The sequence below is a fragment of the Balaenoptera borealis genome (genome assembly GCF_965194805.1).
Source record: "Balaenoptera borealis genome assembly, chromosome: 3".
NCBI classification, from domain to species: domain Eukaryota; kingdom Metazoa; phylum Chordata; class Mammalia; order Artiodactyla; family Balaenopteridae; genus Balaenoptera; species Balaenoptera borealis.
Window position 1 is genome coordinate 172609944 of NC_138866.1, and position 15561 is coordinate 172625504.

The window sequence follows — 15561 nt, forward strand, 5'->3', positions numbered from 1 at the left end:
ATGAACGGAAATGTTTTAATAGCCCTACAGAGGAAGATGACTGTGTAGGTCCGATTAAACCAGGTATCAAGAGAGTCTGTCCATCCTGTCGATGATTTAAATTTGAAACACTGAGATCAGGAATAAAACAGAGTTTTGAATTAGTTTTTCTTTGAAGTGACTTTGACTACTCTTCTTTTTTAGGTCAGTTATTTTGCATCTCTTGAAAGAGGTATGTGAGGGCATTTCATATTAGTTAATACATACAGAAAAATGCAAGGCTCCCAATTTCCTTAAAAGACAATTAGTCACATTTTTATAAATAGAATTTGTATATATCACCACACTATACCTGTTCCTGAGAATTAAGAATTTCTTTTCCCAGTTTTTGTTGACCTGATCTGATTCCTTCTTAACCCTGTAATAAATTTATAGGTGGTTAAATATTGTATTAGCTGCAAATGAACAATTATGAATTACTATTACCAGTACCTCTCCGACTTCTTTTTCTCTTTCTCTAACTTAGCCTTTAACATTTCTATTTGCTCTTCCAAACCACGTTTCTCTTCTTCAATCTTTCAATAGAAAATACATCACAAAGTTAATTATACCCTGTTTCCCAGTAAATCTGAAAGGTTATTTCTATTAAATAGCATGCATATTCTAACTATCATCAAAAATTTGAGGGAACAATGAGTTACATTTACTTGCAAATTCCCATAAACTGGAAGAATTTAAGATCCCATGCCTCCATTTCCTGTAAATGATTCACTTCAAAGCAGCCAGCATGAGACAATATTACCAAGTAACCAAAATTTATCTTCATCACCCCTCTCCCTATCAGGTATCACTTTTTCTAAATCTCTTCATCATAGCAGCAGCTGCCCCCAGTTACTCTATTTCCTCTTTCTATCAAAACTGTCCTCAGGAAAGGATCTGACCAACTCAATCACATTAGAACTGTATGCCATTTCTCAGTATTGTTTCTATTTTACAAGGGGACAAAGTTTTGGCAAAGGAATGAATCTGTAACAGTGGAACTGTAGGCATGTCATGAATGAGATTTCTTTGGGTGTGGCAGGGATGTACCCCGGGATCATACTATAGAGGCAATCAGGTCCTCTGTCTCTTCATTAGACGGATTCTTGGTGTAGCTTTCAAAGTCACTGCTCCTCTCTAAGGATAGTCAGCATCGATATAAACAATATTTAAGTTAATAATAAGGGGCATATTAGTCATTATTATACCTTAGCCACTGATAGCCTCGCTTTCTCTCCATGCATCACAGCAGGTATTGCATGTCTAACCTGGAAAGAAAATAAACCAAAGCAAGTATAACATTTCCAGTCAATGCATAAAGATGTGGTTTTTCTGCAGCTTAGAGAAAGGCAAGTGAGACTAAAAATATGCCAACCCTAGTCCCATAGGGGTCTTGACCGCCTCATTTAATTTACAAGACTCAGTGTTTATACATTGCATTTGCAATTGGACAATTACATCCCATTAAAACCAACCTTCCCACTACCGTTTGTTTTTTATTTATTTATTATTTTTTTTGGCTGTGTTGGGTCTGCATTTCTGTGCGAGGGCTTTCTCCAGTTGCGGCGAGTGGGGGCCACTCCTCATCGCGGTGCGCGGGCCCCTCACCGTCGCGGCCTCCCCTGCTGCGGAGCGCAGGCTCCAGACGCGCAGGCTCAGCAGTTGTGGCTCACAGGTCCAGTTGCTCCGTGGCACGTGGGATCCTCCCAGATCAGGGCTCGAACCCGTGTCCCCTGCACTGGCAGGCAGATTCCCAACCACTGCGCCACCAGGGAAGCCCAACCGTTTGTTTTTTAAATGCATTACTTTGTAATTATATATGGGTCAAATTTTACCATTACACTTTTTTTCTTTAATGAAGTGGGCAGTTATTACCCAGTGAAGTCACAAGCTTAAAAAAAAACTTTTATTTTTCTCAACTATCTTTTGGATTAAATCTAATGAATCCCAGTTATAGATATAAAAACACTGCGTTTCAAAATGGTTAAGTTAATCACATATTGCACTTTTTTGTTTTTTAGATTTTAATGCATTCGTTTGCTCATTTATTTAATAATAAATAAATAAACTTTTATTTTAAATGATAATTAAGATGAATTTTCACTACTATACCTCTTGAATGATGCAGAGAGCAGATGGCAGTGAGAAAATATACTGAATACAAAAACCTGCTTGATTAGCTATTCTTATATTCCTCTACAGAATGTAGACAGCAAAAGGTGCTTCTTATTACCACCACTACCTTCTCCAGTGGGTTCTGTGACCCAAAAGCTTTTGATCTGTTGCCCATCTTGATGGGGTGGGCTCTGCCACGCAGGGTCTGGAGCCAGGTCTGCAGAATAAAGTAAAAGGACCCCAGAGCTTCCTGGAGCAATGAGAAGTGAGGGCTGAGAAGAGCTAGAAAAGAAGAGAATGGCCAGGCAGGACCCCAAGGCTGGAGCTGCTAGTGTGCGGTGAAGCCACAGGTGACCAGTGCCGAGGGGTGATGTCCAATATTCAATGTGAAGTGGCATCTTGGTGATGCAGACTGTCCCTGTTACTCACCTTCTTCAACCTCGTCCAACTAAAGGTGTCCTGTGAGTGAGTGGTTTTAGTAGCAATCACAGAATTGGGTTGAATTCAGTGTCTGATTGAACAAAGTGTGAGCTGGGATGACACAGAGTGCAATGGGACTCAGAAATTTACTCGTTTCAGTGGAAGAAGGAGCCCAGACATAGCAACAACCACCAGGAGATGCCACGGGCGTCTGCAGAAACAAGTGGACACGCTTTCGGCTGCCACAAAGCACAGAATGTGGGTTTGAGCCAATTTTACTTATATCTGAAGGGGCAGAGAGAACCCAGCTGACATTAGCTGCCACGTAACAAAATTTGTAATTAACAGCCATAAAAGTTATAAGTTTTTGAGTGCCTACTATGTGCCAGGCATGTCACACATATTACCATTTACTTCTATATACTAACCTATTGATTTCACCATCCCTGTTACTTTAGGTTTTTAGTGATAGAGAATGCACGCACGTATTTTAAAAATAAACTGCAGATAGTATACTCGAACATAAAACTCTCACTTCCCAGGAGCCAAGGGTTTGGTTTTGTTTTAGTTTTTCTCATTATCATTATAAATAAACAGTAGCCTTTATTGTTTGGGCTCCCCACAAATAAAGATTAAGAATTTAGAGCATTCGAATTACTTTCCACCTTCTCTCTTCCCTCGAATGCCTGATTTTTTATTTGCAAATGTTTAGCTCTTACAGTGGTTGCCTTTATTATGATGTCAATATATGTAAACTTCTATATGGTGATCTACGAACTCCCTGTTGATAATTCCTGATTAACCCCTGGCTGATAGGAGAATTTTCAGCACGGACTTAATCCTGAACTTGGACCCTAACCCATTGCTCTTACCTTAGTTCACTAAACTCTAACTCCTACTCCATCAGTCCCCTCAGTCCTGAGGAGCTTTCTGGTGGTCCTAGAACTACCCAGATTATTGTTCCCTTGGTTGTCTGCACACCTTCCTAGAGAAACCTACCACCTACAACCACCAGCATAGTGACTCAGTCTCCCCAAGGCCCATGTGGCAGGAAGTTAGCCAAAAACAAAGCCTGAGGCCTAGCAACACCTATTGAACAAAACAGTGAAAATCTTGGTTATCATTAGCCTTCCTTGGCTTCGAATACGTGGGGGTCACCCAAGTCATGGGAGGCATGCACTTTTGGCGCTCCCTCAACCTGTTTGTTCTCAAAGAGCACAATCCGCTTGAACTGCCTCTCTGACCAGGACATGAGGAGTACACAGTGAATTCACGGCCATTTGGTTAACAGTAGACCAAGGAAATCATTGGAGTAAGAGCCCCAAGCTTTGGAGGGCACTTGCCCATATGTTAATAAGAATAAACTAACCCAAATTTTAAAAACGAATCCACAGGAAGTTAGGAAAACAAACTGGCAAAACAAAATAAGTTTCCACTTAGAAAGACATTTGTATGTATTTACTTCACTCTATTTGAAGTCATATCAGTAATTGAAAGTTTATTTTTAAAAAAAAGGATTCTGGGACTTCCCTGGTGGTGCAGTGGTTAAGAATCCGTCTGCCAATGCAGGGGACACGTGTTCGATCGCTGGTCTGGGAAGATCCTACATGTCGCGGAGCAACTAAGCCTGTGCGCCACAACTACTGAGCCTGCGCTCTAGAGCCTGCGAGCCACAACTACTGAGCCCACGAGCCACAACTACTGAAGCCCGCGCACCTAGAGCCCGTGCTCCACAACAAGAGAAGCCACCGCAATGAGAAGCCCACGCACTGCAACGAAGAGTAGCCCCCGCTTGCCGCAACTAGAGAAAGCCCGCGTGCAGCAACAAAGACCCAACGCAGCCAAAAATAATAAATAAATAAAATTAAATTAAAAATTAAAAAAAAAAAAAAAGATTCTGTGTTTAAATTTGCATACAGTAAAAATTAGTTCCAATTTTCAAGGCTCCTTTTTCCTAACTCTCATATAATGATCAACTCTGTAATAACTAGAGATAAAACCGTGCTAAACCATATCTTCTGTAAAGCAAATAATTATTCAATCTCTCCCAAAGACAATACTCTGACAATGACAAAGATAGCTTCTCTTTTCATTAAAAAAAAAGCACCACATGTAGACTAGAGTGTTTGCTCTCCAGTTTGAGTTGAACTTTCAACTCCCGCTACAGCACGTTATATTCAATCCTGGCTCTGTCCACATTAAACTGTCATTTTGTTTTGCCAGCTGCTGGCGTTCCATTTTCTCTGGAATACATGTGCTGGTCTTTATATGGCTACTTCATTGACAGGTGCAAACACTGGACTGCTAAACAGTAGATAGAGGTGAAAATGAGTGGTAATAGAAAAGGAGATAACTTCCTAAGTAGGAAAATGTAAATTAAATAATTACAAAGATAATCGAACATTGTGACAAGACATAATTCATTATAAATATCTCTCTTTTTTTTGAATTTTTATATATATTTATAGCTAAAAATCTATAAAATTAAGAAATAAGTTTTATTTACAACAGAAATTTAAGAATTATGATTCTTAAATTTGTTTCCCAGTTTAAGCACTTAAAACATGTTAAAAAAAACTCCCAACATTTAATAAATATAATCTAAATTTGGAATCAACAGCCAAGCTTTATAATAACAGGAGTGCAATTATGTTTATTAACTGTCATATGATCAACCAGATGCCTTATCATATCCTCTTTCTCCTTTTCTTGTCAATCAAAGACTCATTACATTCTTTCATTTCTCCCAATTTCCACAAACATCCCTCTTCTGAAACTTGGGCCGTTCCTTCTGGGTTTAATGCCTCCTTGAATCTCTACTTTAAACCATCAAATATATTTCTATCAAAACAATGTTTCTAACTCATGAAGAAAGATGATCTTCTGTCCCTAAAATTTCATTAATCTTGACTTCCACATTATCATTTTTTTTCTGATTACCTTCTAAGCAAACAACTAATTGTGAATACTAGTAATGTGCCAGCGGGTGGTAGTTGGCATGGTGGTGGGTGGGGAGGGGAGAGTGATGCAACCATAGGAAGAGAGGAGAAGCAGCCTGTGTGCTTACAGTCTGGAAAGAAGAGACTTAAGAATTGAGAACACTGAGGATAGACTAGGAGGTTGTATGCGGTCAGGCACTGATCACTGTGTAAGCCAGAAGGCAAAACAGAACATCTACCTCCATATATCACTGGTGAATTTTCTTCTAACAAAATTATTAGAATTCAATTTCAAAATTCTTTCAAAAATAGACAAGAGTCCTTATTTGATGTGCCCCAAGGGTGCCACTCCATGTCTGCCAGGGGGTTGTGAAACCTCTTGACAGATGACCGGCCTCCAAAGCCCTACAGAAATCAGGCTGATCTAGTTTATACGCAAACCTCAAGCACATCTTCTCAAAGGCCCAGAGGGACACGAAAGTCTATGTGGGCTGGCCTCTTCACCTGGCTCCAGGTCACCCTAGACTTCGTGTTCATTGCGGGAAGTCGAGTATGTAGAAGCAGCATATTCATCTTTTATCAGACTATCCAGTCTAAAAACTTTGTAATCAAAACTCTTCCATGAAGGTAAGGTCTCTATTAAAGATGATAAAGCCATTGTTTATAATAACAAAAGAATAGACACAAAATCTTAAGAAGGCACTAGTAAATTGATAGAGATTGCTTAAGGGAATTGTGCTACTTCTGTGGCGTGAAATACTGTACATAATTGATTATATATATATATTCAGTGGCACTGAACAGCCGTGTGGCTTGCAGGATCTCAGTTCCCCAACCAGGGATTGAACCCAGGCCACGGCAGTGAAAGCCCAGAATCCTAACCACTAGGCAACCAGGGAGCTCCCTACTTTCCTCTTTTGACATTTATCTTTACTGAGCAAATTTTGTATAATAAGTATGAATCTGTTTTATAAAGAATAATTAAGAGGGCTTCCCCAGTGGCGCAGCGGTTAAGAATCCGCCTGCCAATGCAGGGGACACGGGTTGGATCCCTGGTCTGGGAAGATCCCACATGCCGTGGAGCAACTAAGCCTGTGAGTCTGCACTCTAGAGCCCGCAAGCTACAACTACTGAACCCATGTGCCACAACTACTGAAGCCCATGTGCCTAGAGCCCGTGCTCTGCAACGAGAGAAGCCACCACAACGAGAAGCCCGCGCACTGCAATGAAGAGTAGCCCCTGCTCATCACCACTAGAGAAAGTCCGTGTGCAGCAACGAAGACCCAACACAGCCAAAAATAAATAAGTAAATTAAAAAAAAATAAAGCGGCAAAAATGGTAAATATGTATTTGGCTCCCTCATAGGACGCAAATAATGTCACTCCCATACTAACAACAAGACAAATCCAGATACACTACAAAATCACAACTTTTCTTGAGCTCATCTGAGAACTGAGGTCACAACCAGGTAACTGAATTCCAAAGAGCTGCGAGCCCCTCCAAGGAGAGAGGAGACACATGCACAGCCTCAGCCACAGTAGAAGGAGCACCATGCCAGTTGCAACACAAGCAGGTAAGAAAAATGAGCTAAAATACAAAGTAGTGAGGAGCAAGTATGGGTTAGCAGAGCAGTCTGAAGTAGCTGCGAGCACGTGTTAAAAGGTGAGTTCAGGGCTTCCCTGGTGGCGCAGTGGTTGGGAGTATGCCTGCCAATGCAGGGGACATGGGTTCGAGCCCTGGTCTGGGAAGATCCCACGTGCCACGGAGCAACTAAGCCCGTGAGCCACAGCTACTGAGCCTGCACGTGTGGAGCCTGTGCTTCGCAACGGGAGAGGCCACGACAGTGAGAGGCCCGCGCACTGCGATGAAGAGTGGCCCCCGCTCGCCGCAACTGGAGAAAGCCCTCGCACAGAAACAAAGACCCAACACAGCCAAAAATAAAAAAAAAAAAAGGTGAGTTCACACTCACTCACAGCTTTTGTCTCCAGCCCCCACAAGATGCTCATGCAAAAAGCTGAGGGCAGAGCAGGGCAGGAGACTTGTGGATTGTGCAGGCTTGAAGAGAGGACCAGCTGCTGCTAAGAGAAAAGCACCTTCTATCCTAAGAAGCGAAAGTCTTATGCCTCTGGGAGAGGGAAAGCAAACTCTCTGGCCAGTCCGACTCAAAGAAGGTGATCAGTGGAAAAGTGTCAGGCATCAAGCCCCATCCCCTTCTCTTAGGGCTTTGTTTCCTAGGAAGGAAAGCTTTGAACTGCTGGGGAGGGCAGCAAAGCCTCTTGCTCACAGGGCATGGGTGAAGACATAGTATGGCAAGGGGGCAAATAAAGGAAGATTTTTCCTCTCCTGGGTGAGGCGTCAGTAATTGTAGTAGGCCTTAGAGTCTGTACTAATACCAAGTGGAGGTTTCCTATTGCAGAAGAAACAGGTAACTCCTGCCCAAGGTCAACTTCAGATACAAGGTGGAGGTAGACTGTCACAGGGAGGAGGGGCAGGAATCCTGAGAGAGCCCACCTCTGAGCCACAGGCACACAGCACTTCCCAAGGAGTAAGTTTGCTTTAGAACAACAGAGAACTCTCTCTGCCCTCACTTGTGAAGTACCAAGAGATAGCAGTCTATTACCGAGGAAGGCATAAGAGCATAGTGAGAGACTTGCTCGGTGGCACAGGTGAATAGTTCTGCTGAAAGCTAAAGGTGGGGCAGCACACAGAGAAAAGCACTCTGTTACTCTCATTCCCATTCTAAGCACACACCAACTGCAAGAACATCAAGGTTGTGGCCCACTAAAAGGAACCATAGCAACAACCAAACTCAACTCAACTTTTGGCTAGATTGGCTCTACCGCTTACAATGTCTGTTACAGGAAGAGGCATGCCATTTCCAGGTGTGAACACTGTTTATTTCAGTCTCTACTATTCTACACATGATGACTGATATTCAATCAAAAATTATGAGACAGACAAAAAGGAAAAGAAGCTATTGTCAGGAGACAAAGCAATCAACAGAATCAGATTCAAAGATAACCCATGGATCATGGAACTATCAGATGAGGACTTTAACTATACTTAAAATGTTAAAGAACCTAGGAGAAAAAGTGAACAATACAGATGATAAACAATAAATAGATAATTTCAGCAGAGATTTGGAAAATGTAAAAAAAAGTCAAATGTAAATATTAGAAATTTTTTAAAAAGATGAAGAAATTAATTTCTTTGATTAATCAATACAGCTGAGGAAAACAATTAGTAAATTTGAAGGTAGGTCAAAAAAATACCCCAAACTGAAACACAAAGAGGAAAAAGTCATTTAAAATCAATGATCGGAATATCCAAGAATTTGGGGACAATATCAAATGGTCTAACATATGTGTAATCAGAATCTCAGAAGGAGAAGGGAGAGAGAATAGGGCAAGAGACATAATTAAAGATAATGGTAAGGAGTTAATGAAAGACACCAAACCCCAAATTCAAGAAAGTCCATCAGGACAGAGAGAAAGAAAGAGAGAGGAACAACAAACACTCCAAAACACATTATAGTCTAACTGTTGAAAAGCAAAGAGAAAGAGAAACTTCTAAAGGCATTCCAAAGTAAAAGACACATTACAGACAGAGAAACAAAGTTAAAATATACAGTGGACTTTTTGTCTGAAACTATGCAAGACAAAAGATAAGGGAGTGACATCTTCAAAGTATTAAAGAAAAGAAACTGTCAACCCAGGCTTCCATACTCAGAAAAAAATCTGTCAAAAATACAGGCAAAATAAAGTTTTTTTCAGACAAGCAAAAGCTGAGAGAATTTGTTGCCAGCAGATCTGCACTATAATCACTGCAAAAGGAAGTTCTTCAGGAAGAAAGGAGATGATACCGGACAGAAACTTAGATATATAAAAAAAATAAAAGTTCCAGAAATGGCATAAATGAAGGTGTCAAATGCAAATCTTGCCATGGCAAATTATATCCATTTTTGTTACATGAAAATATCTATATTAAATTATAATTTTCTGAAGACTATAACATGTTAGAAACTCCAAAGAACTGTACTTTTGATGGACACATTGGAAAAGATCATCCAAAGGCATTTTGAACAAGATGAATGGACAAATATGAGTTGCACAGTGACTTGCTGGAGAACTCTTAAACACTATCTTTACTGCTGAAGACTAAGCTATTTGGTGGGAGATTTCCAGGGGTTCCTACAAATTGCAATGACTTCTTACTGATCTCTTATCAACCAGCTGCTTGGGTGCTTCAGTCTGAAATCTTTTTTTTTGTTGCTTTCCTAATAGATGTTCTCCTAGCTATTCCAGTGGTTGTATAAGAATCCAAAACTATTGAAATCTTTCTAATTTAAGTATAAAATTTACCTTTAAAATACGCTTATGCCTTATTTAATGTAAACCAGACAGAAATGTTATGAATCTTAATCAGAATCCACTTGCATATATTCAACTAGAGAGAAAGACCACCAGAATTACTCTCTAGGACATTCAGGCTCATGTCTATCAGTTCTGGTGGCATGAAACACAGTATGGGTTCACCATATGCTTTCAGCCATTGGATTAACTGGACTCCATAACACTTCATGGCACTGGTTATAGGTAACTCCTTCTTCTATTCTGGGGATATATATATATATATATATTCATATAGTCAACAGAAGAATGTCTCCCACATAGAAAATAGTGAAGGAGATCCTCAGGCTATAGTCAAGATTTTTTAAAAGCCTAAAAATCAGTATACCCTGATTCCCTAATAAGGCTGCATAGGCTACCAAAACATAAGAACTCTTCGGATTTGGCTGGCATAAAATCAATTCAGTGAGCTATCCTTGGTTATCTAAGGTTGATCAGAAATGCAAGTTAGCAGTAATATATAATAGGTGAATAAGGGGAAACAAATAGCTTTCCTTTAATTAGTTCAGTTTTCTGATGAACGAATGGAGACTACAACTGAGGCATTACATGAAGAAAAGTCTAAGTACCACCCTCCACAAAAATACATTCCTAAAGAAAGGGGAATTGAAATATGTTGTAATTTACATAAACTAATCCCTAGGATTTGAGGAGAAACCTGAAGAGGTCAGGGCTGGAGAAACTGACACGTTGGAAGAGCTGGACCCGAAGAGGGTGGCTGATAGTCCAATGCCAGCATCCAGTGGGGTGTAGCTACCTCAGGTTGACAGTGGTGAACGTCGGTATTAAAGCTGTTCTATGACAGTGAGTTTGTAATAGAATTCACAGCAGAACTAGTACATGCAATGATGGCAGTTAGGATGAGTGGCAGCATGTCAAATGTTCAGCGGGTGAGACCCAAGTCCCGGCAGTGTCAGGACTCTGGCAAATGACCCGGTGTTCAAGACTGGCCCCAATTCCCAGGGAGAACTGGAAAGAAAGCCACAGCTGAAACCCAGGTAAATGGAATAAAGCACACCATGCAGTGAGGGGTCAGGTGGCTGCGCTGTGGGCTCCTGAATGACATTTCCTCTGTTACCACCAAGGTGACATTACCTGTGGTCAGGACCTAGCATCTGCCCTATGGCTCAGAGTGTCCAGGGAAGAATAGAAATTGATACTAATCTCTTCTTTTCCTGATTTCCACAACAATCTTAAGCCCTTAAATGAAATCATACTAAAATATCACGAACTCTACAAGTAAAATGTTATTATTGCTCCCCAGCAAAAATAAACAAGAAGAAGACAAAGCATAAAACCTTTCAAGTGATTTTTAACAAAAACCATTTTTCATTTGTGGAACAAATGTTGGATATTATTTTCACTAAAATATTTTCAGTCCCAAATATACTGAAAGTACTTATTTATCATCAAACTACTTAGAGTAGAATAATACAGAAAGTCAATGCCACCTTTCAGTTGAATTTTAAATATGGTATTACTCAGATTTTTCCGTTTTGGTCTCTGACAGCAGAATCTAAAGATGCATTCACTTTAGCGGCAAATGACAAATTTGATTTTAAAATAAAAAACAAGTAATTGTTGTGTATGATTTCAATTATCTCTACATTTTAAAGTTATTCCTATTCAGGAATTCCCTGGTGGTCCAGTGGTTAGGACTCAGTGCTTTCACTGCTGTGACCCTGGCAAGCCGCACGGCACAGCCAAAAAAAAAAAAAAGCTACTCCCATTAGGAAACAAAGATCCAGTACGATAAGGAAAATTCTTTTGTGTCAACATAATCTTTCAAAATACAGTAAATATCCTTTGACAGCCCCTGAAGACCATACAACCGTACACGTGTCCAGGACTGTCCTAGCTCTGTATTACTCCACCACCCTGGGCTGCCAGGTCAACAATGAGCAAAATGCTGGCTTTTTCACACAGCTCTGCAGAACTATGAACTGCCTGCTTTACCAAGCCAAGCCCAGGGGAAAAATAACGAAATAATGAAACAATGAACAGGTTATATGATTTTCTTCTCTGATGGAGTTTATTTTCAACTTCACGGGCAGCTCAATCAAATAAAAGGGATGTACAGGAGAGGAATGGGAAAGATCTTCCTTTCACCCACCTTGCCTATAATACTCTACACCCATAATAATTCCATATCCCATAGTAATAATAATTTTTAAAAAATTACTAGCTTGCAGGGTGACTATGGTCATACTTGCAAAACTATTGCAAGTACTTCACCTTGCAATTCTTGAATGTTTAAAGAACAACGTTCTAGAGTTTTTATTAAAGTTTTTTCTGATGTCCAAATTGCTTTGTATTGAATGAACTTTAAGAATGGGATACGACTGACTTTGTCCCCTGTCCCATTTCCCACACGGAAGGGTCCCGATGCTTTCTGCAGATCTAAGCACGCACCATATGTTCCATCAGCGCAGACAGGTGACCCCATGGAAGCTCAGAAGTCTTCCAGGGAAGCATTTACTGGGTGCAGCCTTAATTAACTAATTACCCTGGAGTGGGGGCTGTGGGAGGGAAACCTGGGAATCCAAGTTAACCTTGTTCTGTGAAACCTCAATATTTGAAATGTTTTACAGCTATCAAAAAATAAACTTTACACAAAAACGCTGTCCAAATACAAATTTCATGTTGTGAAATCTTTCATAAATAGAAATCACACAGCAATGTTCCTATTGTGCTTTTCAGACTGGTTGAACACTCAGTTTATCACTGTGTGCGCCGCTGGGTGAAGCACGTGTGCTGTTCCCACCGAATGACACAGATTTCAAAAAATAAGTATGATTAATTAGATAAGGTAAATGACTGATGTAAAAAGTTCCTGCAGCAAGCTCTCCGTTTGGTCATTTACACGTGGTCAAGATGACAAAACCCTTTAAAGACAATTTTTAAGAAGTCCAACTACCTCAATAAAATAAAATATTTAAAGGAGAGAAACAGGAAAATGATAACCAGAGTGCATCTAGAGAGAGCTAATCTACACAATGAAGAATACACCACATGGGGAGGTGATGGAAGGGAGTGCTCATTATAATAGGATCATTATTAACAAAAGTGTATATGAGAGTAATAACGGTGAGCTAGAAAAATATATTTCCCTTTAAAATCGAGTCAATTCCTATGAAAATGTAAACTCCAGCTTATGTCATCTCTCCCCTCCCCCAGTCCAACTTTTACTTATTGTTACACATTAACTTCCGAGCCTCCCCAGCTGACAAAATGTACTCTTAAGCTTCGGAAACATCTAGATAACAGTCATTACGGTCAGAAGGAGAGACTGTGACACTAGGAGAAAACCCTACTGAAATGACACCTTCTCAGAGACGCTGTCTGCCTTTATCTCCCCTTCTTGGTGTCTTTCCTGTAGGGGAGAACAGTGGTATTTCTGCCCCTTGTAGTTGGGACTTTGGAAGCTCAATTTTGATGGGTAAATTCGGGACTTTGGAGTTTCTAGTCTGCAATTCTAGGATTTAGTTAGGGCCCTGGGTTTGCTGTAGGGAAGGGGTTGCCCTGTGCCCGTCTCCAACCCCACTCTGCAATGCTCCCGCCATCATCTCAGAGCCTCAGACACAGACCCCTGGCACACACCCTGATTTCAAGGCAGCTGACAGAGGTTTATGGAACAGGACACCGCCTCGGCCGCAGTCTCCCTAAGTCCCAGGCTTGGACTACAGCCCCTCGCCCAGTAAGGCTGGGCCCCCCGCCCCAGGTCAGCAGGCAGCCCCGCATACTCAGCCCAGGGTGGTTGCTTTTTGTTTTCTTGCTTTGTTGTGGGCCTCCTCCCCCCGCTCCCCCCGCAAATACTTCCCAGATCTGGATTCTAAAAATCTTACTTCTAGAACCCAGTCATTGGTCAGTCGTGTGCCGCATTCCCCAAATGTCTTTCTCCTCCTCAGGAAATTCCAGTTGTTGATACTTCCTAACTCTCTGCAAAGTGGAAGCGCTCTTAGAGGAGAATGCTTTTTCTCAAGCCCTGGGGTTTCCTTCCAAGTGGAGTGACTGCCACCAGTATTAACACCCCGGCCTCCCTCTACCTGCTGCTCTACTTCCCTCTTTCTCCTACGAAAGGAGAGAAAGTGGTGGGTTCAAGTGGTGAGCCATCTGCCTGGTGAGTGAGCGAGAGAGGGCTATACCTTTTCCTGCCCCCGTTCGGAGCAAGGATGACACAGCGAGCATGATTCTGCTCTGTTCTCCTGCCCTGAGTGTTGGAGAGGTAGATTCCGCCCCCTGGGGGAGAAGGAGGAAGAACACGGGGACACGTAGAAACAAGACAAAAGAGTCTGGGAAACCAAAAGGTGCTAGTGGACAGACTCTTTCCAGGAAGTGCTGTACCTTGGCCATATGTGTCACCCATCAGCCTCTAAGCTTTCTAAACGTCAACGTGGAAAAGGAGTTTAGACCGGTTGCACAATTCACAGGGCCCACAAGATAGATCGATTGTTCAGAGAAATGTGACTATTCCCATAACTAAGCTCAGAAGAAAGTTCCCCCCAGGATCATTTTAAAGGGAGGTATTGGGTAATGCAGCGAGCAGTGTCTCTGTACAGTCCATACAATAAGCCAACATTGAGATGAACATCACAGACCTACTTCTTGATATGCCCTTTAATATAGACCAATGGCACTGCCGTAGGCCCAGTAGAAGCAATTCTGATTATCTGGGGGTAAGGAGATTACTAGCATATAATTCATGGATGTATGTCTCTGATAGTACGAGCTAGTCCATGGTTGATTTAGAATAGTCCATGAGCAGGGCTTCCCTGGTGGCGCAGTGGTTAAGAATCCGCCTACCAATGCAGGGGACACAGGTTCGAGCCCTGGTCCAGGAAGATCCCACATGCCGCGGAGAAACTAAGCCCGTGCGCCACAACTACCGAGCCTGTGCTCTAGAGCCCGCGAGCCACAACTACTGAGCCCATGTGCTACAACTACTGAAGCCCGTGTGCCACAACTACTGAAGCCCACGCGCCGCAACGAAGAGTAGCCCCTGCTCGCCACAACTAGAGAAAGTCTGCATGCAGCAATGAAGACCCAACACAGCCAAAAATAAATAAATAAAAATTAATTAATTAAAAAAAAAAAGAATAATCCATGAGCAAATGGACTTTCCAACTGCACATCTTTCAGGGAGTCTCCAGGAAGCCTCTGATAGATACTGGGCAGTCATGAGTTAGAGATTATACACCCTAGAAAGCGCTTGGAATGTGGCTTCTCTGTGTTGCTAATTTAATAGAGATCCACGAAGCCATGGTGACTAAGCCAAATAAACCACCATGCTCAGGACAACGGTGGCATCCTCCTGGGTAAGGTAAGGGGCCTGATGAGGACGCCTCGGTGAGGGGAAGAGCAGCCAGAGCCCCCTGCCCAGATGCACGCAGAGGGAGCAGGGGGAATCGGGGGTCTGAGACGGTTCGCAGGGGAAGGTGTCCCAGCATGTGGTCCTGTGAGTGGGTCTTACCGTAGGCTGCTCTTCCTTTGAAGCCTTCTTTGGACTCTTGACTCTTTCGGCCTTGGAAAGCAATGAAACGCCGGAGGAAGAATGTGGCCTCGGAGCGCCTGCACTCCCGGGCTGTGAGGGCCACGGGGACAATGTGGTTTCCTTCCCCTTGATGGCTCTGGGGCTCTGGCACAGAAAAAGAGCCAGCTCT

The 15561-nt window shown here is 42.0% G+C and overlaps 1 protein-coding gene across 1 annotated transcript in view; it reads right to left on the minus strand.

Moving 5' to 3' along the window:
* The window catches only part of LOC309625884 (uncharacterized protein C10orf67, mitochondrial), a gene marked incomplete at its 5' end in the record, with an annotated part of 107591 nt that overhangs the window by 26265 nt on the left and 65765 nt on the right, over nt 1-15561 (minus strand). Inside the window, 4 exons of the mRNA XM_082385929.1 lie at nt 332-397; nt 472-554; nt 1227-1286; nt 15372-15536. Of these exons, the coding sequence (XP_082242055.1) occupies nt 332-397; nt 472-554; nt 1227-1286; nt 15372-15536 (374 nt within the window). The remainder of the gene's footprint in view (nt 1-331; nt 398-471; nt 555-1226; nt 1287-15371; nt 15537-15561) is intronic.